General features: G+C 40.9%; 1 protein-coding gene across 2 annotated transcripts in view; it reads right to left on the bottom strand.

Moving 5' to 3' along the window:
* cckbra (cholecystokinin B receptor a) overlaps positions 1–26117 on the bottom strand; it is a 43164-nt gene extending 17047 nt beyond the window's left edge. Inside the window, exons 1-3 of one of the 2 annotated variants that reach the window (XM_049570395.1) lie at positions 25692–26117; positions 11414–11662; positions 706–967 (exon numbers count right to left, since the gene is read on the bottom strand). In XM_049570395.1, coding sequence (XP_049426352.1) covers positions 706–967; positions 11414–11662; positions 25692–25833 — 653 coding nt within the window. In that variant the 5' untranslated portion in view covers positions 25834–26117. Of the gene's footprint in view, positions 1–705; positions 968–11413; positions 11663–11758; positions 11819–25691 lie in introns of those variants that run through there. The other variant, XM_049570396.1, reaches the window with a different exon arrangement.
* Between the last annotated feature and the right edge of the window lie 837 nt (positions 26118–26954).

Raw genomic sequence — 26954 nt, 5'->3', positions numbered from 1 at the left:
GCTGTCTAGCATGTCAGCTGCAAGCTCACAAGGTACAGTAGCTCACCAACTAGCCTTGCGAGTAGTCCCTGTGTCACAACTTTCCTTTACCGCTTTATACTGAGAGTTGGCTTTTGATACAAACTCGTACTGTTGCTGGGTTTGGATTTCTACAGTCCTACAGAATTGAAACAAGGTTAAAGTAATTATTAACTAATGCACGTACAAACACACATTGTAAAACACACGCTGTTTCAATTTACTCTGAGAACAGTGGAGGCACTGAGGGTCTGTGCAGGACATTTGAGTCATTTTACCAAAATTACCAAATCTGCATGCAGTCTGTTTTCCAGCACTGAGCAATCAGTGGAAAGTGGTCTGATTGCAGGGCTCAAAAAAGGAAGCTACTTTCTGCCTAATAATGCGAATGTAAATGACACAATGACACTGCATATAAATCAAAGAGTGTCCACACATTTGGAACCAATGCCAAGCAGATTGTATTGAACTCAGTAACTGACTCTGTCTAATCATTTTTTTCTCACTCATTCCTGTTCGGTTTATGGAGGCACGTCCTGCAAGTTATTGTCATGTGTGTGAAATAGTTGTTGTGAAGTTGTTTTATTTTTCTATTGACATCAGATCAGAGAAGTGTTTGATGAGCTGATGAGTAAATGAGGATTTTGTCATGAATGTGCCCATCCCTGTAGTCCCAGCAGTACTTACCAGGTCTGCTCAGCTTGTCCACTGGGCCAGTGCAGGCGACACATGTGGCCAACAGTACCGTTGGCCTTGGGAAAAGACTTGAGGACACTGAAAACAGGGTAGGGCACCATGATTAGCAGCGACACCATCCAGGTGGCTGCAATGACACGGTAGGCGTGGGATCGAGTTTGCCACGCGCGGGACTTTAGCGGGTTACAGATGGCGCTGTATCTTTCGATAGCGATGGCCACAAGGCTGAAGGTGGAGATGCTGACAGAGATCCCTGCAGGAATGAAATGAAAGGCGATTAGCAAATATTTGAGAGCTTATCTGGTACGCCTTTCAGCACTTTTGTCCCAGGCAACATTTCTCAACATTGGGAAATATGCTTATTCGCTTTCTTGCAGATTAGACGAGAAGACTAATAGTTCTTTCATGTGTGTCTGGTAAATATAAAGCTACAGCCATGGGACGTTTAAGACTGTCTACCAGCACCTCTGAGGGTCCTGTCACACCAAGCCGATGGCCTGCCATCAATGTCAGGCTGTTGGTGAGCATCTTTCGCCCTAATTTTTGAGGTGTGTCCCACGCTGTGGCCCCCCATCACTCACTCACAAGTTCTCCATCAACACTCAGAGAGACACAGAGCTGCTCCTCTGTTTACTCTGTCTGTTAATTAGTCATCAGTGCGACATTGGTCTATATGTTGCATGTGCTACGCTAAATCAGTCTGTGAGATGAATGAAATGACCGCAGTAGCACACGTACAATTCATTGCTGTGCTGCTAGTTTGTGTGTGAGGTGGATCGTAGTGTGTTGCCGTTCTTCTTGGAAGTTGTAGTTGTGAAACTGAGACAGCAACAGATGTGTTTTTAAAAGTGCAGTGACAACACAGACATTTCATATACAAGACGTATATAACGCAGACCAAGTGTCTCTCACTCCTTCTCTCTCTCAGCCTCTCTGTTGATGCTGTGTGCATAAATAAGATTAACAGCCAGAATAAATAAAGAGATTTAAATCATTTTCCAGCACTAGATTCAGTTGAAAGATCATGGATACTCCCCTACATAGATTTTTAATTGTTCCAACTACAACAGATTTCGACCGACTTGACACTTTTATAGTCATGTTATAGTTTTTCATCCTGTGCTGCAAACCTTTAAACCTCTGTAGCTCCAGTGCTATGTGCATTAAGTTAACGTACAGCCCTGCTATTTGTTTTATATAATTTTTCATTTACATGTTGTGCAGCTGCATATTTTCAAACAGCGGAATAAATTTCCTCTTTTTGCATTTTATTTTGATCACAGTCTGTTTTTATAAAAGTGCTTGTGACATCTCAGATGTGGCTTTGACTTTCAACTGAAGACATGGATCCCATTTCATAGAAAATACCGAGATATATATCGTGTATTGCCAGTCAGCCTGTAAATACCGAAATATGAATTTTTGTCCGTATTGCCCAGCCCTACATCCAGTTTCCCTTTTGGAACGCAAACTACTGTCTTGGCCTGCTGGTATGGAGAGTTATTTCCTCTGACGCAGATGCAGAACATATGTGCTGTGTTTTATTTATTTATATATATATATATATATATATATATATATATGAATATATGAATGAATGAATATATATATCAATGAATGACACATACAAACAAAGAAGTCATTAGTACACACAAAACAACCTCAAAAATCTTTAAATGAAAACCCTGAACATGTAACACAAATACACATTTGCTGCAGCTTTCCCTTTTTTTTTTTTTTCAAACTCTATGAATAAAGATTACATACGTGCTAGTTGGCTGTTGGCACGTTATATACGTGCTAGTTGGTCTTAGCGTTGTGTTCAAGCACAACTTTTTGCCTGGGACATAGGTGACACAAGGCAACACAACAGCCGGCCTTTGTTGCCACTAGCTCTTTGATGTCAGGTTGATGTGTCTGGGCCCTAAAGCTCACTAATTAAAAGAGCTCTATATGACATTTAGAGCATATTTATGATTCAGAGTCTTAGCTGGAATTGCCTACACACAGCTCTCAACGTGGAGGACAGTGGCAACAATAACCTGGTGGGAAACCAGAGGCTAGGCCCGAGCTTTTACAATGAGTCATGCCACTGGGTCGAGACATCGTTATCAGCAGTAATTGCCATTTGAATACAGTCCAGAGTGGCAATAATTAGTTAGTGGGATACATACACAGTGACTACCATGCACTAACATGCATGTACGGCCGGACCAGCTATCAAAACAAAGAACAGAGAAGCTCAGATTACAACACACACAGCAAATAGTTGTTTGCTGCTGTATTAATGCTCTGAAAGTTGTGTAGAGTTTCTTCAACATGTTACACATTAACACTTAACATCCATACAACGCAGTCATCTTCTCTAGTATCCAGCATGAAAACTGCATGAGAACTACTTATTGATTAGCTGCTGAAACATGACAACAGCCCCACCTTTCAACAGATACAGTATAAACTGTGTCACCTTCTTGCTGCCAGCACAAAATGTAAAAGATGCAAATACAAAGTCAGTAAGAACCACAAGCAATACAAGAACCTCCCAGTTCGCTTTTGGTGCCAAAAAATGCATTAGACAAATAAAGCCCAAACACCTCCATTACAACCTCCATTACAATCTGACTAAAAGGCTCCAAGATATTTCCACTTAAGAGTCAAAACATTTTTAGGATAAAATCCATCTCCTCTCAATAGTGCTAGCACCCTTCAAGCACACTTTCTCAATAGGGTTCAACATGGGTTAAATTCCTTCAGAGACAATCCAAGGCCAGGCTGTATTTGCATGTATGAATATGTATAATCTGCAGAGGGGTAGCAAGCAAAGTCGGTGCATAGCTTGTGTTCTGAGGGTGAGACGGGGTGAGACAAATGGTGTTAATAAACCCATACCTGCACGCCTCCAGCAGCCCCCCAGGGATATATTCACTGCACTGATCCCCTGTCGCTACGAGAAGCAACAACATATTAATCCACATCTGTTGTTCTTAGCAAGAGAAGAACACATCCTGTCTAAACCATAGTGTTGCATTATCATTCAGGGGAGGAAGTCATTATGCACACTGCTATAAGCATGGTGCAATTCAATCTACAGGAACCATATTAAGGAGTTGAGTGGTGGACTGTTCTATGACTTGGTTGAAAGCAATTTATCTTCTCCGATCAGCCGTTGGCGATGGTTCCTCCTGCAAGCCTATGGCAAAATCTTCTTCTCCTTTTTATTGTGATAAGCTTTGTTATCAGAAGCTAAAAGATTAAGGATTTAGTGTTGTGGACTGCACAATTTGTAACTTGGAGAAGAAAGAGAACTGTGAGGATATTTGGTGTAATTTGATGTGAAGTCTGATAGAGGAAAGAGAACAGCTTTATCATAACAGAAAAAAGTAGAGTAGAGTTGTAGGGATACTTTAGAACAAAGAGAAACATCGTCTGTGAGCAGCCAGGGAGACTCTGCTGTGCATTATTAAAAGTAGTTCATCTCTTTCAAGAAAGGTCATTTTTTTTGGTTGCTGCTACACGGACATTGAACCTGACAGGATACATCAAACCTAAACCCCTGGGTTTAATGGCTTGGAACAGGGGTTTACAAACTATGATGCACGCCTTCCCAGGGGGTGAGGCAAAGATACTGCATGGGATGAAAGAGACAGGTACATGTCATGTTCTGGAAACAACAGGGAGTTAGATACTGTAGTTTGGTCCCTGTTCACCAACTCTTGTTGATCTCAGTGTCTCTCTGGGTAGAGCTATTTGCATTAAAATTCATACTCCTCAATCAAATCCAATTATAGTCAAAAAAACATCTTCAGAATCAAAGTAATCCAGAAATAGTTGTCTGTACACCCATGGGTACACTGCTAACAGGGACTGCTAATCACTAATTCTGCATACTTTTAAATGGTGCCAATTTGTGGGACTGACATGGCATAGAGACATAGCAACTTTATACTTCCTGTTTATAACCCCAAAGTCTTGGAAGCCATCAGCTATTGTCTGATGATGATAAGCCTCTGGGGGCAAAGGCCAATATGTCAGGAGCTCCGGTGTCACCAGCAAATATCCAGGCCAAGACTTCTTTTTCCGTGTGTTGCTTATTGTGTACAGTTTGATTAGCAACTTGAGGTCCAGACGACATTTCAGCTAATCTCTATAAACAAATTTCTCTATATGAAAGCAGATTAATTAGAAAAAAAATCTAACAAAACGCTTAATAGCCATCAGCTGATGGTTTTCAAAATTGCACCAATGCGTTTTGCCTTTTTTGCTCGTCACATGAACTGTTTACCTGCAGGCAGCCGAAACCCACTGAAACATGATTGATCAATACCACATGGACTACAAATGGAAACCAGAATGCTTCTGACACTAAAATTAGGGATGCAAGACATATTTCGGGCTGATAATGGGATATTTCCATTATTATGCAATATTCTGATAATTAAAATTATAGCCAACAAATGGCGCCGATAATACAAAGCCAGACTGTTTTCATTGACTTTGAAAAGGGCAGCATCTACACCCCTGACACAGTGGGTTGTGGTACATGTACCATTAAACTGCCGCTAATATACACAGAGAAGAAGAACAACAACTGCAGCATGCTGTCTAGAGGGCCAAACATGTCGCAGGGGGGATGTCTTTCACAGTTCCAGAGAAAGGTTGCACCGAGGGTCTGATCTCCACACGCCCAACACCCCACCAAATTAAGAAACTTTCTGCAGCTGTTAAACAGGTCAGACGCAGCGCTGAAGGAGCGTCTCTAGAGTGTTAGCACAAGCTAATTAGCAGCAGCTGCTTACATCCAGCACTGAGCTTTTAAAAGATTCTGTTGTTAAACATATTAATAACTGCTAGCTATGTGATGCTACAGTTAACAATAATTTGCATCGTAACCTGGTAACCCAGTCTGGAGCACGTCTCTCTCTCTTGCTGCCTATGTGAGACACAGCCGCTTGATCGTCTGAATTCAGTGTTAATGTGTGAGGTGAATCGATGGCAAATCACTTTTCTACTTGGTAATTGTAAGCTTGTCTATCTTTGGACTGTGAGATGGCGCCTGGGTGGGTTTATAAAAATGCAGCGTGATGATCTAAACATTTCATACGCCAGATGCAACGCCGACTTGTCGATGCGCATTCAGCCTGTTCATATGAGTCAGCTGTTACCGTTTGTCTCTGTTCGTAGAGACCCCACTCTGCAGTGTAGTTTTTACACTTAACTGATGCACCAGAGAATTACACAGTAACACTGGGCTTCATAATCTCCCTCTCTTTTGCTGTTAACTATAAATGTAATACTGATTTAAAGACATTTTACTTTCACATCCTTGTATTTATTGTGTTAATCTGTAGTGTAGGGTTATATGGGGGCAGGGGTGTTGAGGGTAGGCTATTTGACCCCCAGAAAATCTTCCTCTTTTTCACAGCCTAATGTTGGCAGGTATGGAAAGTATGTTTTTGTTGTGTTAGCAATAGTGATGTTAGGGTGATTTAATTAAGTTAGGATGACGGAATATTAAATCATCCATATTTTCTCACTACATCTCAGCCTTTCTTACCCTTGGGTGTACATAAACTACACATTATATATCAGCAATGAGAAGCAGATAATCCAGTTAACGGTATCGGTCAAAAACATCCATATCGGTGCATCCCGAACTAAAATTTGTACTGCTGCCTACAGAGTCGGGATACATATGCAGATATCTATAGAGTTTAGTATCCCCCAAACTAAGCCATGATTATCTACCTAATAGAAGTTATGTAAGTCAGATGTATTTATGGGCTCCGAAAGCCAGGAAGAGCAGGCACCACCTGTGATCACAGAACTAGTGTTACAATTTCTATTTTTATCAAAGAGCCTTTACTGTCTCTTAGCTCAGGGTGCGAAGTCCTCCTGCATGGTCCGTGACACATTCCTGATTGACTGCCGACCACTGCACACTACCGGTCAACTAAAATAGCCAGCTCCATCTCCGGGTAAGCAGAAGGAGGTGGGTGGCACAGTCAACACATGCGGATCTTAACAGTGCACCGGCACTGTAAGAGTCTCGCACAATAAGTCTCTCACACCCACACATCTCTTTCAAGTGCTAAGCACAGACACAGAGAAGACCAAATCACACACGGGGGGTTTTCTTTTGTTGATGCTCGAAGGCGGTCATGCCCAGTCACAGCGCCAGCTTACACTGATTGTGAAAATGTGGAACACAGAGAGGTGGGACTTTTAGTCTTTTTCTCAAAAGGAACAATAAAAATAATGAGTAGGAGATGAAAAAGAAGAAGCATTATTTATATAACACTTTTGTAAAGTACTTTACAAAGCAAACAGACACACTGTGGGACTTAAAGACAAAGGGAATTACAAAGAGAGCAGTAAAAATGATTGTAGGTACAGTACAGATAAAATTATAAAAGAAACACTGTTCAAAGCCTTTGTGTAGAAGGAAGTTCTTAAGGAATACTTTTTTGATGTCTTTCAGTAAATTAGACGAGAAGAGCAGTTGTACTTTCATGTCTTTCCGGTAAATATAAAGCTACAGCCACAAGACTGCTAGCTTAGCATAGCATAAAGAAGAAGCAGAAGCCAGGCTCTGTCCAAAGTAACAAAATCTGCCAATCAGCACCTCTAAAGTTCATAATTATCCTGTTTTTTACAAGCGAAAATTAGCATTCGCAGAAGCATAGTTAACCATAGGCAGTGCTAACCAAGCTATCAGCTAGCGTTAGGGTTAGCTCCACCCTCTTATCCAAATGTGGCCACTTCTGGCTTCAAAAATCCAAGATGACACTATGAAAATGGCGAACTCAAGGCTTCAAACAGGAGTCCGCAAACCAGTGGGTGCCATCAGGGTGACTGCATCTATTATCTTTATTGTCTATGTAATTTTCATGTCATATCATTATGAAACAGTCATCTTTATTACCAACCAGCGTAAAACCATATGAGTCTGGCTATCGCTCTCTTATGGGGCCAACCACCATAAGGAATTATTAGTTCATTATTTTTGTTAGAGAGCACATTCTCATATGCAGTTTTTCAGTGCATGGATGGATGAGGACGAGTCGCTCAGGCTACAGAGCTCCATTAGAGGGTGAAGCCTGTGTGAAATAGAGCCACAGGTTATTAAATGAATGATGTTTTCAAACCCTACACTTATAAAGACTGATAGCTGGGAGGTTGTGCACATTCATACTGGAAGGAAGTGCTTCCAGGTGATGTATATCGCTGATACTCCAGTGATTTGAATTGATGACACAGAGTCAGGTACACAGACAGCTCAGTGACTAGTGTGCCTCTTGTCTGAGGGATTAGATTCTCAACCCTTTGGACATTTCAGTCCAGGTGCACTTGACCGTCTGTTTTATTGATGGTTTAACTGCAACAACTGTATATAACTCATGTTCTCGTGTGCATTAATACTGTATGTGCATTAAGCGACAGTGCATTAAGAAGATAAGTGGAACCCATAAGGCTCACTTTCGTTTTGCATATTCAAATACCAAGCAATAAAATACAGACAGCTCCTTAATATAACCAGTGCTGATGTTGCTACATCTTCCATGTCTATATTAAATTGGGTGGACACTTTTCCATTATAGGCACGTCTCATGTGTCTCAGTTATTGCTGCAAAAAGTCCATTCTAGTCGAGTTTTCAGACAGCTGTGTTGATCAAAGCTTCACTCCCTGACACTTGGCAGTATTGAGTGGCTAATGTCTGAATCTGCTGTGATTCTGGAATAGGTACAGCCAAGTTAATTACCAGCCAACTAACCGACTAAATGCTCGCATTTTGTCCCTGTGCTGTATCTTCTTTTCTTTGGATGAAGAAGCTCTAATCCTTTTTCTTGTTCATTAAACACGGGTCGGGCGAACACTTACGGAAGGCTGCTTGATAACTGGCTTTTAAGCAAAACTGTGAAGTTTGAAGTCGAGAGTTGTTGAGCACACCTGGGGTAAAAGATTTACATTCTTTAGCTGAAACTACGCCAGTTAATTCTTAGCTCACACCCAGTTCTCCCACTTGGAAGTTGCCCTTAAGAGACCCAGAGGTATAAAACTTTACAAATGAAATGAATGTGTTCTAGGTAGCAGTTGTGCTTACAGTCAGTTCTGTAAAAGTTTGCTGGAAGCCACGAAAACCCAAATTAGAATACATTATGTAAACTGCACCTCAGGGAGGAGCTGACAAACTGAGCTAGTAAGTAGGTTTGTAATTGCATCATATGACCAGCAACAAAAACACAAACATGGATGCACAAGTGTGATTGAAGACTGCACACGTACACAAACACACACACACCCAGAATATTACAACATCGATCTCATAACTGCCACCAAAGTAGTACGGGGGCGATGATTCACGTGGTTATCGAGCGAGGAGCGGATAGATGGATGCATCGACGAACAGGGGAATGGAAGGATGAATGGTGTATTATATTTCTAATGGGTGTGTGCTATAACAGATGAGTTTGCAAAGGGTAGATGAGTTTGCCGAGCAGGTTTGTCGCACAATCAATGGGAGAGGATGGTCACAGTGATCCTGTGTATTGATTGGTTTTAGCTGATAGAGGGCCTTGTACATGGGAGGCTCAGATCAGGGGGGAGGGTTGATTGATAAGGGTTTTTACATGTTGACATTTGTAGATGAGAATTTACATGATATTTTGCACAATTTTCATGTCAAGAAGCTCAATGATTCTGTGTTCCCTCCATAGGCAGCTCCCGTAGGGCTGTTGATTTGACCTGTGGTGATTAAGATTGGGTAAACAGTGCTTTATGCATTTCTAGCACCCTTTTTCTTGTTTTTGCAAATCGCTGTATTCATCCAGATTTAGTGCTTTGTAAACAAGCTTTATTGATAGGCCATTATTAGGTATATCACTCCTTTTTACTCCACATTTTTACAATTTTCTGGCATTTTATAGACCAAACAGCTCATTTATTCATCGAGAAAATAATCAACAGATCATTAGTAGCAGCCCTAGTTTAAATATGCAAAGCTCCTATTGGAAAAAAAACGTAGTGATTGCAGAGATTGCTTGTGAATCCCTGCAGTTGACTTGTCGGTGGCACAGTATTGCATATATCTTGACAGGCCTACTGATAGAAGAAGAACCGGTCAACTTAGGAAAACTTTAAAACGCTGACTGAAAAAGTATTGGCTCAACTACAGAAGCAAGCAACACACAGAGGGACCTGTGTGTAGAAAATGCCTTAAAAAAGTTGCATCATTAGAAAGACTTTTCTAGCCAAGAGTCCAGATCATACCAGTTCTAAATTAAGCTCCTTCACTGGTGGTGGATTCCTTCCTCTGGCTGCCAGACGGCTAACATCACAGCTCTCTTGATCTAACTGGCAGTTAGCAAACTCACTAGTTCTGAGAACTTTTTTCTCCCTTCAGTAACTCTCAATTGAATGAAATGCTGTACAGCCCTGAGAACAAAATACCAGGGGGGAGAAAACGACTCGGTGGACAGAACAAAACTTCTTGCGGAACTGGACCTTAATTCTTGGCCCCACCCTTATGTTGCCGATGGTACTCCCCAGAATAACCTTGAATACTGCTCTCTGATCACGTTTTGAGACATACATTGAAACCTAGACAACTGAAATTCTTGCATATGTTGTGCAGAAAAAAATAAAATTCCATTGCAGTTGTTAAATAGCTGATTCAGATGTAAAATCTCTCACATTTGCAGTGGAGGACATCCGAGTCATTAGTCACAGTTTAACAAAATGCCACTTTTCATATCGTAAGGTGATTCATCATTTCACAGCCATTATTTATCAGTTAACCGCTCTGCAGTCCTTACCTTGACTGCATTAGACAAAGCGGCCAAATAAGAAAAGGTTTGTATTTAAAGTCCGAGGCAGCTGGCCTGCCCGCCCTCCTCCTCCTTATCACAGCTCAGAGAACCCAGTAATTGAAAAGGAGATTCAGCGAGCCTGTTCTCACAGATGGTGCATTGCATTTCTGAGACAATAATAGGATTGTGGACCTCACCATTCAATAGCTCTCCACAACCATTCAAAGTTCAAAGTGAAGCGAAGACACAAAGTATTTCAGCGGATCTCGGTTTCTTGCCGTCTCTTGTGCTTCGGTGTGACTCAGGCCTCACGTGGCACCTTGACTCTGGCCTGATGAGAGCCAGCTCATCGCTCAGTCACACTCCTGAAGACGTGTGACTGTTCGAGCACTTGAGCATAATGGTTACCCTCTGACAGGCAAAATGAAGCTCAAAGAAAAGCCTCACTGAAAGCTCTTGTTAGATATCAAGCAATTTTCCAGCAGGATTCTACGGCTGGAGGATATTTTCAGATGGCCTGCTAGCTACCAAATGTGAATAGGAAACCCTTTTAACCCAGTCACTGAATGACCTGCTCGTTCTTATATAGAATTATTTGATTCAAGGATCTCTCTCTTGTTCCTGACATCTCTGTGAAGCACGACTCCGGCTAGTTGTGAATGGTTTTGAAAGTGATGGGCCAATTTTATCCGAGTTGAACTAGCATTTTATTTAAATATTAAAAAGAGCAGAAATAACCGCTTGCCTGGCTCTGCCCAAAGGTAACGGAGTCGACCTACCAGCACCTCTAATCACTAATTAACACATGGTTTAATTAACTTTGACAGGGAGGTGAATAAGCATATTTCCCAGAACACTGAACCAGGTTTGAAATAAAACAACCCATCCTCACCCATAAAGTAGGAGACGGTTTTGCACATGGCGGCTCCAAAGATGAAGTCCTCCAGGATGTTGGGGATGAGGGTGAAGGGCATACAGAAGATGGCCATCATGAGGTCACTGACTGCCAGCGACAGCAGGAAGGAGTTGGTGACGGTTCGCATGCGCTTGTTCAGCATCAGGACCACAATGATCAGCAGGTTGCCGAAGACGCTGAGCAGGAAGATGAGAGAGTAGAGCAGGATGCGGAATGAGTCCATCTCTAAGAGAAGAAGAGAGACGACATCATTTATCTGTTTACGTATGTAGCTTGACTGATCAACTAAATGAAGGAAGCACATTTTTTTAAGTGAATTACCAGCTTGAATGTTGTCTTTCTTCGTAAACAGAAAATATTAACTTGGTTCATCAAGGCTTCTGTGTGCCAATTTTTTGTAGTCATGAGAGACAACAATAACTGGGAACAGTAATGAACAAAGAAGAAGAAGTGACAGAACAAATGAAAGAAGCAGAGGAGGAAGATTTAACTGGCTGGTAGACAAAAGACTTCCACTAACAAAATTAAACAAAAAGTACATTTTTTTTTTAATCTGTGTCTGTGCTTTTTCTAGTAATCATTCGAACAAGCCATGCATGAAATAATAAAATGAGAAGATGAATAAAAAAGTGAGAAAATAACATCAATACACGCGGAGAACAGGCTGTATCAGGTTGTTCACCTGGGAAATAAGACTCCGGGCACATAAACAACACCAAAGTCTATTACAAGACAGAATAACTTTGTGTAATCATCATCTTAAATTGTGCGAGAGACAATGTTTTCCTGCTCACCCTGTGAGCCAAAATATAATTAAGAAAATAAAACCCAAAGAAAATGATGAAGACAAACAACATCACGAGTGCTGTACAGACTGTCAGGTGGTGGCCTGGGAATACAAGTCAGACTGGAAAAACAAGATCAAAAATAAATATTATTTGCATCGACATCTTTACCTAATCAGTGTCATTCAATTAACCCCTTAAATGATTGCAATACGAATCAGATAAATAACAGAACATTTTCTGTGCAGGACAACGACCTGACAATTGAAACTGAGAATGAAACAGTCCTCTAAAATACGTGTGTTTCACATGGCTTCCTCCTTCCTGCCGTACAGCTGAGCATCAGTTAGAGCATGGTGGCCTGGCCACGGGGTTTTTGGGATGCTCCCTTCACTCACACCGGCCTGTCACAGCGAGTCTGTGTGAGAATGAGAGTATCTAACGGGACAAGGTCAGGGCGGGCCATGTGCTGCGCTGACTTAGTCCTCTGATTAAAGACAGTGACATGGGAGAAGTCTAAAGGTCCACAGCAGGGCCTGCAGACAGAGCGCTACACATCACCTTGAAGGCACACGCTCCTCATGAGGAGTGGAATCAGGACACAAACAGTACTGTATGTTCAGATCACAAAATGAAGATAAAAACACAATACAACAGCCTGATGCAATGTTATTTTAATCTGATATGTGTTTTTATAATCATTTTGTCATCTTGACTTTAGAAATACAATCATAAAATACATGTTCACATCATCATAAATGTTTATCAGAAAGCCTGCGTTACAAACTGGCAGCACAAGAAGATGTATTATTTTAAATTCGTGAGCTTTAGAGGTGCTGGTTACTTTTGGAGAGAGCAATGCTAGCTGTCTTCGTTTGCAGTCTTTATGCAAAGTTAACTGGCTGCTGGCTCCAGCTACATATTTACACTTCACAAGAGGTGAAACTATATGTAACTTTGAAAGAAAAACACATTTCTCCTCTTACAAGCGATAAGCTGAACTCATGAGCTGAACACACTGTCGCTCTATTCAGTACTTTCATACATATTTTACAGCAACACTCCGGTCTGGTTTGGTCTTCTTCCCACCATAAAATCTACCTTACCTTGTGTGACAATAAACAAAACTTTGCACATTGGTCCAGTCCTATGTCAGGGTTCCTCAAATAAAGCGTTCGGCTAATAGCCCTGACACCTCACAAATCAGTCGTACATTCCACAACTTTGCAACTTTCAATAAAATGTAGCCCCAATGAAGTAGAAATGCTTTGAGCTACTTGGACTATGCAGACCATCATCAAAACTGTAAAACTAAATAAACCTGTCTTCTACCACATTTTTCACTCAACCGACACCAGAATCGCTACACAGCATCTTCAGACTGTCCTCCACAAATGATCTAGCCCCATTTTTGAAATATCAAAACTTGAGCCCATAGTAAACAGTACTGTGAACACCTACTGCAAATTTTTGCTAAATAACTTACGTCATGGTAGTTATAGTGTCGTAAATTGTACCTCAAAAACAGAATTTTGACAGTGTTTTGCATTCTATCCTCATGTAAACGTTTGAGAGCCTTGAAACATCAGTTTGTCACTTCAGTCAATCTCTGAAATTACAGACATCTCTATATTGTCCACATAAAGTATAAAAATTCCCAGAATTTTGTCATGTCAACTGAATTTTTGAAATCTGCCTCTACATGCAACCCTGGTGACTGTCGAAGTTAAAGTGAGAAGCAAGTCTATAGTTTGTTACTAAGCAAGTAGCTCAACAAGATCATCACGCGCCCTTTTTGCCTCAGGTTGAGTCCCAGGCCAGGGTGATACAGAATAAACATGCCAATGCTCACTTGGGTATAGAGCTAGAATTTCTAAGTTATTTTTAAGTCATGGTAAATTAGTTATGGTCTGGGCTGTTCTGCTGACAGACCCTCCTGTATTTCTCCCTTTTTCATCTTCCTCAAAATGCCCAGCCCATCTCACTGCCACGCCGCAGCTATATTGCTTTGCAATGCTAATACACTAAATGGTGGAAGCGATCATATTATTGCATCATTTTTTTGCTGCTTCCATTTGCTCTGCATGATTTGTTGAGAATGCTAATTTTGTTGCTAACATAATTTCATCATCGATGTTTGTTTTTCATAACCTCCATTGGTGTCAGAGCATCTTGCCACAGGACTGCAGCTGAAAATTAGCCAGCTGACTAACATTGTCCCATTAACAGAAATGCTGACTCATGAGCATTGTCCTTATAAATAAAATATTTGCTGCTTTAAACATCTTTAAGAGGTCCCATGCTGCACATAACGTTTACCGTTTCCTTTTAAGAAAAACAGTTTGCTTTAAATAAATATAAAAAATGTTGAGGAAGTCTATGAGGCCAGTATCAGGTTGGATTTTACATTTGCACCTCCTTGACCCTGACATAATTAAAGCTAAGGTATTGCTAAGGTGTATCAGGCAGAATAGTGACAAACCAAAAGCTAGCATTATGCATAGCAAGGACAATGTTGAAATCAACACAGATATCAACACATAAGTTTCTAGGAAGTGTTTGAATCTCAACTCAAGTTTGATATAAACAGAATCAATTGTCAAGCACGGAAAAAAAAAAGAACTCGTTTCATGTTTTAGATACTATTTTATGTCATTTTTCATCAGTCATTTGTTGAAAGTCTTCCTTTCATTTATTTTCTAGTTTGATTGGTTGTCTGAGAAGGAAAAGAATAGCCTGACTGGTACTGTGAAAGTCTGCTCCAAGGTAATTGGAGCCCAGCAAAGAGACTCCCTGTGGGAGAAACAGGTGGTTAAAAAAGCAAAAGGAATTATCAGCCAATCTGACCATGTCCTGTCCAGTGAATTTGCTGTAATGCCCTCAGGCCATTGTGATAATGTGCCCCTTAGGAGAACTTACTACTACTTTAAGTCCTTCACTGCTTCCTTCATCAGGCTACTAAACCCCGACAGCAGCGATTTTAAGTGAATGAAATTCTTTTTGGTCCTGTCAATGGCTTACTGCTGCTTGTTGGTCCCTTGTAATGACACATGTATGCTGATCTGTTGCCTCTGACATATATCTGCCTTGCCTATGAGTTCTGGCGTGTGTATGGACAGAATGAGCTGCAAACGAATTGATCTTGGCCTCAATAAAGTTGTCAAAATCTAAATATATCAGGCAGTCTGCAGAGGAACTAGACAGCAGAGATAAAAGTAGCTGAGGGATTTAAACCCATCAGGACACTGCAGGATGCATGTTAATCACCTCTGCCATATGAGAGTCCCAGTCACCTTCAACTGCAAATATGAATTATTCTTTTGATGAGGAAATCATCTGATGACTCTGAGAGAAGTTTCATCAGCTGAGGACTGACACCATGGTCAAGTTCATATAAGCAACATCCACCTCGTCTCTCCCACTGAAAGATAATCCACAACGCTGGTGACAAGTTTGACAGGAGTTTGATTTACACATCTGCATTATGTATTATGATATGCATAATCACTGTTCACTGGTGAGATGTCCGACACAAACACTGAGCAGGGAGCCCCCACAGGCTCAGCAGCCTGTATTGTGTTAGATTGTGAGCGATCCAGCCGAGTGAAAATGGAATTATCTATTCATTGAGCACCAGCGGTATGTTGGCTCCCCTGAGCCTAACAACTGCAGGACAATTCACTTTGGTTCCTTTGACTCCCTCAAGCGTGACAGCTGTGTTCAAATCCAAGAGCATCTATAAATACATTACAGATAAAAAGATGAGTTGCTCGTATGCAGCAGGAGTTGGTGACGTGGAACATTTTAGCTGTGACCCAGGGTTGAGAGATCAACCGCTTCTGTTAGGGTTGTATCTGTTTACCTAACCTCTGTTTGCTCTATCTTTATTGTGTATCCTATTGGCATCTGCAGTGCAAACTGTAATTATGTCTCTCTTGTCTTATCTTTAAGAGAGGATTAACACGACTTAATGTGGACAGGAAGTCTTTTGAAAGTCATGTATTAGGGGAAGTGGATTAAGACGAACATTTTTATGGATTGACTGGTGGAGCTAAATTTCATCCTGACATGTTTATAAAAAAGATCATCAATAATGAGCAGTAATCATCTTCGAGTGGATATGGCTGAGATGCCACAATTCTGAGCTATTCTTTTAATCAGAACTCTGCCACGAGGCTGTAATTCATAGCAAGCCCCTCTGAGATGATGAAATGTTAGTGATGACTGTCAGCTCCGTCCAGATCTGATACTTCTCCCAAATTACAAGTGAGCACAAAGCCCTTTGGAAATGAACCTGTGAAGCAGTAGACATGAGTCAGGAAATGAGTCCTGAACTTGTGGGAGTCAACGATAAATTTCCTTTTCTCTCTTTTTTTTTTTGTATTCCATGGTATTGAATGTACTTTCAGTGAATGTTTGCCATTTTTGCTTGCTGAACGACTTACAGTATTATTTTACTTCTGCAATATTACACAAGAGGGTGTGATTTACCATCATTACTGGTGCCTGTGCCTCGGTCTTGGCTGCATCACTGAAGTGCCAATAATGACGCTAAAGCTTACCCTGGAGTGTTGTTTGGGATTTTACAACAGCTGACACCAAAATAAAGGACACAGTCAAAATGTATTCATATTGTGGGGCAATTTGCTCTCAAAATAAAACACTTACCTCATGTAATCTCTGTTTCCAAATAAATGAAGTCTGACAAATAACTGAAAAACAATCAGTCACATCAGTTGTAATGAAACCTAGTTTACTACTCCTGCAAGTGGGCCAACTCTCAGTCACGACCTAGCAACAGAGACAATTTCTAGTCTCTGTTGACTCAACCAGCCAATTTGAGCAGACGTTATTGCTTTGTAGGGACCGCAGGATTTCCCAAACTGAATAAATACCTCAGATATAAACACAAAACTGCCTTGCTAGCTTAATCTTGTTATAACTATGATATCTGCTGAAAAAATGAAGTAGTTATTCCATGGACAGATTTAGCTACTACGTCCACAAACTTGACATGTAGCCTGTTTTTTAAGATAGCTCTGTGTCACCGAGTCAGTCACAGCTGATGTGATTTAAACATTCACAATAACGCCAGAGCTCTATAAAGTCTAAAAGTCGAATATAAAACAGATGAAGATAGATGTAATCGTTTCCAAAATTCACAACATTTTGTGATCTAACAAAATATTCTGCACCAGTCCATATTTGTTGCCTGTAAGTCTCTCAAAAACAACATTTTCACTGCCATCAAAAAACTGTTTGCTCTTCAGTTTGCTGCACACAAGGGACTATTCAGTACGTTTGCATACTGTGAGCTGTAGCTCCAATTTTTCTCTCAAGCTGTAGAGTTTTGACAACTGGTAGTGCTAAGTAGAAATGTTTAAGTATGGCTCTATATTTTGTTTGTACTGTCTGTGTACATGAGGATTCACATGCAAGTGTGCTGCACAAAAGTTGGTTGCAGTAACACGCCAACGAATTGAGTGAAGGGTAAAGAAGAATACTCATAAACACATGTAGCTGCATGTAGATCTAGCATTTCAAAGATCAGGTTCACAACTAGGAAGGAAATGCACTGAAAACATGTTTGTTTGCCCCCAAAACACTTCATATGGCACCTTTAAAGCTACCTCGTGGACTTTTTGACCACTAGAGGTGCTATAGAGCACTGTTTTATTGTAGTATCTCATACGTTGATTTTCTCTCTGCCAATTTAATGCTATTCCACTGATTAACAGTTGGTGATGATAACTTGCCAAGAAACTTTGCAACATATCAGAAAAGGCAGGGATGGAGAACTGCCAGTAAACATGGACATAAACTGTACGGGTTCCTGGATAATCCTAAATTCATCTTTTCAAGTGTCGAGTGGAAAGAAATGCACTTGAAGTTCAAGTTTGTAGGATTTAAAATGAGCCGTCTATATCTTCATATGGAGCTGGTCCTCTTTCACATAGTCTGCAATGTTGTTTGTACAGCAGCAAAGAATGGACAAATCACACATTGACTCTTAGCAATTTCGTGTTTTAGCGACAGCCACCATGGTTCTACCACATGCTTGGCACACGAGATAATTTTCAGTTGGTTGCAATCTGCACACACACAATTCGATGGCACTAAATCCTACACACTAGACAACATGTCAAGGTGTAAAGATGGCAACCAGTCAATGTAAACTAAGGTGGGGCAATCTGTAGAAAATCAAATAGTTTGACAGAAACACCTCAATGTAAATATTGCGAGGGCTGACAATTGGCACTTTCACAAAATATTTACACAGTGAGACTAATAAATTATCACCAGTTATGTGGATGTAATGACTAAGAAAGCAAATTATAGGACAGCTAAAACAGTCTGGTAAGTTCAATGACACGACTTTCATGTAATGCGGCCTTTAACACCAGGAAAACAACACTTATGACGTTACCAATCCAAAATCTAAGATAATATCTCGTCTTATATCACATAGCGATACAATATCAATATATTCCCCAGCCCTGATAACACCAAAGGGCAACTTTAAAGATATTTTTTGGGGCATTTTGCTTTTATAGATAGGACAGTTAAGCGTGAAAGGGGGCAGAGAGAGACGGGTACCTTTAATCTATAGATATGAATGTATTCCAGTATAATGCCGATATACGCATTCCGTCTGACAGCTGTAATATGCAGAAATCAGTCTGAGTGCATTTCCCGAAGTACTCTACTGTTGAGACATTTCCAATTCTTGAAGGGATAAACATCCTAGAATTACATTTTCATTGGTATTATGAAGAGCCTCTTTTGGAAGGTCAGAGACATGAGAGGGGAAATCTTTTTTGGGGAAGGAATAAACAAATCCATCACTGACTGACTTCTCTGTAGCCTCATAAAACATTCTCCCGTATCAAGGCAATATAATCTGTCAGTGACGGCAGAGAAATAGTACAAGCCTTCAATAAAGCAACTTTATTAGATTTTCATATTTGGTCCACTTACACTCCCACCTGATGCAATGGTTTTGGCAGGATGGTAACTAAAAAACAAATCAATCTTGTAACTTTAGCTAAAAATAATTTATCTGCCCTTTGCTGTAATTTACCTTCTATGGTGTTCACTGCTACACAGCACATGAAAGAAACTGGCTGAAAGTTTTGAAATCTAATCTTTTTTTTTTCCTCTAATAGACTTTCCAAGAACAGGGACCTGCTGGTTATTACATATAAACATCTGTTTCCTTATAACCATTAATGGTTGTGTTTGGAAGTCATTTCATTCTTAACTAGTAAACACTCCAAATTTGAATACAAACATTCTCAGTGTGAGTGTTTCCTCAGAGAGGTTGCTTCGAACGCCAGATTTGTGTCCACACTGCCAATAAATCACTATCTTACATCACAGAGCACTTAATAGCTCTGGCTTTAGTCCCTATCATTCTTTCGTCGGTTGTCACAGCTAATCAGGCGCTGTCTCTTTCCAAAATTGCAATAGTGAGTTCAGAGAGGTGATGGCATGTCTTATACCCTAACAGATACAATCAGAAGATAGGGAGTGCTTTTGACCTTTGCTACATGTTCAGTTTAATCACAGAGGAAAAACATGATCAAGACTGATTTCACCTTGTTGAGGTATGTGGATCTGACTCATTTGACCTATTGGCCCTCTTGAAGCTCTATACTCCAAGCATGTATTACTGGATCTTAAAAAAATGGTGGCAAATGAATCCTTTGACAGCAATTTAGCATAGTGCTCTGTCTCTGTATCGCATTTTATCACTGTAATGAGGCGAGTTACTGTTACAGTCAGCACAATTAAACTCAATTAGTTTCCACCATGCCTTCCCGTGAGAGGATAATATTGATCCTTCATTACCTTGAAATTTTTTGGAAGTTGGAGAGAGCTTGTTTGCAGCCTGCGGACAAGCTCAGCACATATTCAGTTTCCCATGAGGCATTGTCAGGCATGCATGTTTGCTTCTGATGCCATTAAAGTCTCCAATCTCTGCTATTGTGAGATACTAAAGTGAATATTCTAACTTGAAATCATCATCAGAGTTACTGCACTGCGGCCTCTCCTGAGGTCAACATATAAAGCAAATCCCTGTCCATTTTGCTGTCTCTGCAAATACAATGACAGGAAGCCAGATGAATGCCGATGTTCGACTGACAGGCTGGCTGCTAACTGTAAATTATAGGCTCCACATTCTTGATGAGTGTGCATACTAATTACCAGGCATGTCAGGATACCATAGATTTAGTAGCCTATACCAGTACCAGTGAAATTCCATGATTTTCGATACCCAATTCAGTGTCATGATAAAAAACAAAATGATAGATCCCATCTACTGAAATATACACCACCTTGCTCAGTGTAACAGGTAATAGGAAATTGAGACACCTGTCGATCAAGGCAAATGCATCCCCTAACAAATTTCTTCTCGCCCTCCTTATGTAAATAATGTTTTCTTATTGTTGTAATTACAACTAAGATACTCATTAAAGAAGTGAAATGAACTATTCTGACCCTAACTCGTTGAGGTTGATTAAACAGGAGATTCCTTATTCGCCTCAGTGTGGACTCATTGAAACAGGCACCTTGTAGCTATTAAAGGAGCTGCATCTTGAGGGATTTCCATATCGAATTAAACATTCAGGCGCGATGTTTGCCACTTGATTCCCATAAATCATTATGTTAACGATGGTAGCAGTGAGGCCCCAGTGTTTCCAAAGGGGACACCATGCAGTGCAATTACTAATTGGACTTTCTCAGGACCATAGTGACCTTAAACTTTGTGAGATTCATACTTACTAGAGGAAAAATCGATCAGGAATCACAGCTCATATATTTCAGAATGATTAAACTTGCTCGTCATGTACGGTCGCACAGGGATTAGGAGCCCCATAAAGTAGGGTTGTTTTTGCTTTGTCACTTGGTGAGTCACGTGACTAAGGATTAACTGACAGTGAAATTAGCCCTCCATCATATGCACTGAGTCTGACTGATACTAGATAACCCTATAAAACTCCAGCCCTGCCTCCCTCCAATCCTCTGCTATCATGAGTTAATAGAGCCACTGTGCAGACAGAGGGCATTACAGCTCAATACAACTATTGCATGGTTGAGGGGGTGCTGCGCATCATTGAAAGGATCTTTATTTGTGCTGTCTACTCTACAGGAGACACTATATGCCCTCATAATCTGTGATATATGCACTGTTCCCATGGTGTGAACTGATGAGATAAATGCATATAACAGCTATAATCACTTATTGATTTTCCTTAGTAAATGTATTATACACAGCGATTTTTTCCTAACACTGGGGTGTGAATTGTGCACAAGAGGCAGCAGCTCATAATCAGAAAGGAGGAAATGTTTTGTACACTCAGTGCCTGCGTCTGCGTGCTGTTTGCTCTGCCTCACCAGGTTGCTTCAAATTCTTCCAATTATTTGATCTGATTAACGTGATCATGTTATGACAGTCTACATCACCGTGCACATACCCAAAGGGAACAAGATGCTAATTTCTTCTATGAGACAAGTCGTCGTAGAAATTGGTTTGATATTAGAAACTCCAGAGCTGTTCCCGCCACTATTACTGTGCATGCAGTGCACGGCTTCTCTGCAGTAACAATCCTCCCAGTTTTTTTTTGTTTCCCAGAGCCTGGGGCGTCTGGTTGGTTGGTTTCTCTTTGAAAAAGGAAGCAGTGTTCATTTAATGCGTATGAGATCCACTTCATGATAACTTATCTCACATGCATTCGAAAGGACGGGCGAGCTCAGCAAAGTGCCACTTTGAATCAGCGGGGAGTGAAGAGTGTCCGAGCGGAGCCAAGGTGCAGCTACAGATGTTGTTCCACATAAGCAGGGCACTGTCTGAACTCAACTGCTCTCCAGAGTCCTGAATGATTACTATAATGTGATGCATGTCAGATGCTGTTTCATTTTTGTGCCGTGGGAGTTTTACAGCAGCTCCTTCACTTTTAGCAGCAAACACTGCAGACAATGTGGGACTCCAGGACATGTAAATGCACATCACAAAGAATGAAATGCATTTACATTTTAGGATCATAAAAATCTACATTTGTACAATTTGTTTGGCAAATTGGCACCATTAACAGTTTGCAGAATTAGCTATAACCAAGTCCTGTTAACATTGTACCCATGGGTATACAGGCAGCTATGGATTACATTGACCCCATTTACACAGAGATCGTCTTTGCATTTTTACACAGAACCAAACAACAGCGGCATCATGCCACTCCAGATTTTAGACAGCATGCCGGCATCCTGGAAGCATGAGCGTGACAAGCGTGATGGATATACGGTTGTTTATTCATGATGGGCATCAGATATTATGTTATCCTCAGAAAATGCACGTTATATCAAATCTAAAAATGTGTCTGTCTTGCTCATGTGTTTAAATTTGACAGAGTTATGATTCTGAGGAAGAGTGCGATTTTTGGTGCAAATTGGGACAATTTGATGTATAAAAAGGCTGTGCCTCTTTCATTCCTATGAAGGTTCAGTGGTGCACGAAGCAAAAAAAGTTTAAGTTTGTGGGTGTAAAATTACCCAGATCTTCCACATCATTGGGCCCATAGAGCAGGCACCCTAGAGACTTAGCTGGTCAAGTTGCTAACTTCCGGTTTAGTGCTTCACTAACATTAATGGAGATAAAATGATTAAATCATGCAGCTCTATATATAGTGAAACAAGCCATTTTGCGGGGGTTATGAAAAGATTTATCCACTGATCAACGGTCATCTCTTTACCAATGTGAGTTAAAGCAAAAAAGTCTTTTTCTGGCTCAATGGCATCACGTGACGGACCCTAAAGTTGTAGTTACACGAGTTGTCCACTCTGTCAAATTGGTGCACTTCTTGGGAGCCCTGAATTTGACCTGGGGTTCATTTCAATACCCAATCTTACATCCACTTTTCCCTAACTTGAATCTCTTCTGGCGTCTTAGTTCCGCCCTCATAAGACACCGGGGTGAGCTGTGAGGAACAGAGATATTCTCCAAGACTGAGGATAGAGGATAGTGGAGTCAAAGAGGGATATTGGGATGAACCCCAAATCAGTGGGTCAAACTACAACAACTAACTTCCTGTTTCCTGTTTTAAGAACACCTGCATGCACCCGTTCTCTTCACTTCACACAGTATCTTTGCTCTCTCCCACGACTCTCCCACATCTCCCTGAAGAGGCACGCCTATCAGTTTAAAAACCTCTATGTATAGAAACTAGAGGTGAAGGGGAAGCTAAACAATTCAGGCGGGGCAGCAGTAGTGTAATGGAGCAGCCCACAGCGCACAGCAATTTTTGAAATACGATCAGCTCTCTAAAGTCGGTCAGAGATAAGAGTGTGTAAGTAGATGATATATAAAGTCTACACTTCAAGTATCTCCTTCCATTAAGCAGGAAGTGTTTGTAGCCTTTGAAAAAAGGGTTCAATTTTTGAGAACGCACTCTATAAATTCAAGTTTTTTATAAGCTAAAATGCCCCCCTAAAAATGGTTCCTGCTTCTTAAATATGAATATGAACATGAACATTTTCTGGGTTTCTCATGCAATAAACTGAGTACCTTTTGTGTTTTGGACTGTAGGCTTGGTAAAACATACAATTTCAAGATGTCACTTCGCACTGTGGGACACTGTGATAAGCTTTTTTTCTTTTTTTTTATTTTAACTTTTATGTCATTTATAAGAAACACTAATAAAATTATTTTAGTCCTACACATGGAAAATAACTTGTAATGTGAAATTCCTCAGCTTTAATTTTCATTTCAACTCTCATTGCTCTTTAAAGATGCTCAATGCTCTGGCCCAACAGAAATATATATATGCAACTTATTGGAGTTACTTGGATTAAACTGCTGCTTTTGCTTCTTTAAAAATGCATCACTTTGTATTTATAGCGTACATTTTAGAAAGACAAGTCATTTAACATAACCAGCAAAATAAACCTCCTTCTATATATATATTAAAGTCATGTATCAGAAGTTCAGTTCTTTAGCGTGGAAAATAAATTGCAATGTGAAATTTGTCAGCTTCATTTTTCATTTAAACTGTCTTAATGTTTTATTCTCAGTGCTCCAGTCCAACATATGAATGTATTTACTCGACTTTCTCAGATTGTCTTTGATTAAACTGCTGTTACTGTCCATGTTACAGTTTTTATATGATTTTTTCCACTGTATCAGAGGCTCAGCCCTTTTGCAAGTGAAGGACAAAATCTCCAATTCAATGAATCAGACAGCAGTCATTCCACAAGTGGATAGTGGGGGTGGGGCTTTAATTTCCTGTGTCCCAGCACTGGAGTATCACATCTGAGAGCAGCAATACAGCTGCATAATCAGACTCCATTGCTCTCTCTTGGCCTAAAGGGAGACAGCGGAGAAGGAATAGGTCCACTAAGGATTACGGTAAATAAAAGAAGACCATTTGTGTGTGTGTCACCGAGGGAATGAGATGGAGGCAGCTATCTGTCAGCAGGACATTTCTCTCGGTCAAACGCTGAGCACACCCCACAGTTTCTGATTGCTCTCCGGATGCTTGAGCCCACACTGCTACTGATGTTCCAGCCTGCCTCCTGTATAAGGTCAATAAAAGTAATGCAGCACAGGAGGAGGAACGACTGTGAATTATTTAGTGGGGGAAGATTTGAAATTTTCTCGATACTGCAGCAGCGGTGGGGGGGGGGAGAAAAGTTAAAACAGAACACTCGCCCACGTTCAGACCTCATTACCTAATCAGCCCTTATTTTCTACTGGAGACAAAGCTCAGGGGCCTTATCTCCTCTGGTGTGGGGGTTTAATCTCTTCAATGGGAAGTCAGTATTTTGAGAATTATACGCAAGGAAATTTAACATTCAGAATTAAAAACCAGCTTCTCAGCCTGTACGCACAGCACTCCTCTGATTGTGGCATTATTGATGCAGAGAGGAGCAGCAGCAAATTGGGCTGCTTGGTGATTGATTGCATACAAAGAGGCCGAGGAAGTTGAATTAAAGGAAAGTCCTGATTGCAAATCATTTCATGGCAGGGAGAAAATCTCTGATGGTTAGAAGGTAAAAGTGCTTTTTGTTTGTGTTATAAATTCAGTATCTGTGGCCAAATGATATTGGGTCTGCTGATTACATTTTTGAGCAGGTAATTAGTCATAGGTGGCAGTTTGTAATTAGAAGCAAACAACACTATGAGGCTGGACCAAAAACATATTTTCTACCAAGAGGTATTTTTTGTTGTTGTTGTTGTTTTGTTTTTCCAGTGACAACAGCAGGCTATTTACAAAGGATGTCAGTAATTAAAGACACATTTTCCAAATCCTGATAACCAGTTTGACAAAAAACAATAGGGTATTAACACCTTGTTTGTTTGCGGCCAGGTGTTTCCTTTCGCCAGATGGAAGCATAAATATAGTTTAACACCTCAGCTTGGATGATTCATGAGAGACAGCTTGGTGTACAGAAAAAGAGAAGAAAAATCTTACCTTTGACTCTGGACGGTCTGGGGAGCACGGAGCCGTTCCTGCAGCTGATATTGTAGTCTGTAACTTCCATGCTGAGGTTCCCCTGCTCCCCACAGCCTGCAGACACCTCCACCACACTCACATTCTCCGCCTGCAGAGCCATCCTCTCCGGCGACAAGGACGATTAGACGGATTATATGCAGCTACACCTGCACGGTCTGTTTAAACTGGAGCCGCGCTGCAATCAACTTGCCACCGTCGCGTTTTTCTTCATAACAGCCGGAGTGGGGGCGTTGTGAAACTTGGAGAAAGCCCAAACTGGAGTTAACTAATTTTGGAATCTCACACGGTGGAATAACGGGAGAACAGCCGCACCGTGAGATGTTAATTAACGTGCGGTCGTGAGGGAAGCCCCGTGAAGCGCAGCGCTCACTGCACCGGACTGAAGCGCGACTGTGAAGGAATGAAGCTGCGCTGCTAAGGCAACTGAGGAGCTCTCTTTCTCTCTGTCTCTCTTTCACACTCTCCCTCTCTCTCTCTCTGTCTCTCCCTCTATCCATTCAGCTCACGACACTGTACAAGTTAGCCAAAGCAGTACATGAATAGGCGTCTTATTCATAGCTGCAAGGTGACCTCAGGTTCTTCTCTCTAAATTGGGTTTAAATGGCAAATTTGGAAGTGGCACTGGGGATCAAATATATTATAGACACTTCTTAAATACATTAGCAGTGGTGATAGTGACAAACCCACAGCTCATCATTTTAGCATTTGTGTTTTTTCACAGCACCTTTACTGTTTTGGCTCATTCTGGCCACAGCTGTTTTAAATGAAAGAGCTATAGAAACCCACAGGATGCTATCTGCTCAGCACCAAACAGCGGACAGACACAATGGGAAACATTTAGCAGCTAAAGAGTCAAATATTTTTCTCAGGGCTTGGTCAAGACCAAAAGCAGAGATAAAAGCAGAATGAATATTGCACATTAAAGCTGGGGTGGGCAGATGTCTGGAGAGATGAGAACAAATTAAACAGACTTTGAAAGCACACCCTCCTCCTACACCTCTCCCCTTTCTGTCTTAGGTCCCTCCCACCAGACGACCCTAAGAATATGCGTGTGCTTCATACAGTAATCCAGTGTTCACAGCACATTAGCTCAGTCCCTTCTTGCCCTGCTCTCTCGCTCTCTGTGTATCACATTACAAATGAGACAAGAATTAGTCAGCTCGTCACCCCATGGTCCATCCACCTTACACCCGGAACACACTGCCTGCATGAGCAGTGCGT

The sequence above is a fragment of the Epinephelus fuscoguttatus genome, linkage group LG24 (genome assembly GCF_011397635.1).
Source record: "Epinephelus fuscoguttatus linkage group LG24, E.fuscoguttatus.final_Chr_v1".
Classification (NCBI taxonomy): Eukaryota; Metazoa; Chordata; class Actinopteri; order Perciformes; family Serranidae; genus Epinephelus; species Epinephelus fuscoguttatus.
This window is presented reverse-complemented; position numbering and strand designations above follow the sequence as displayed.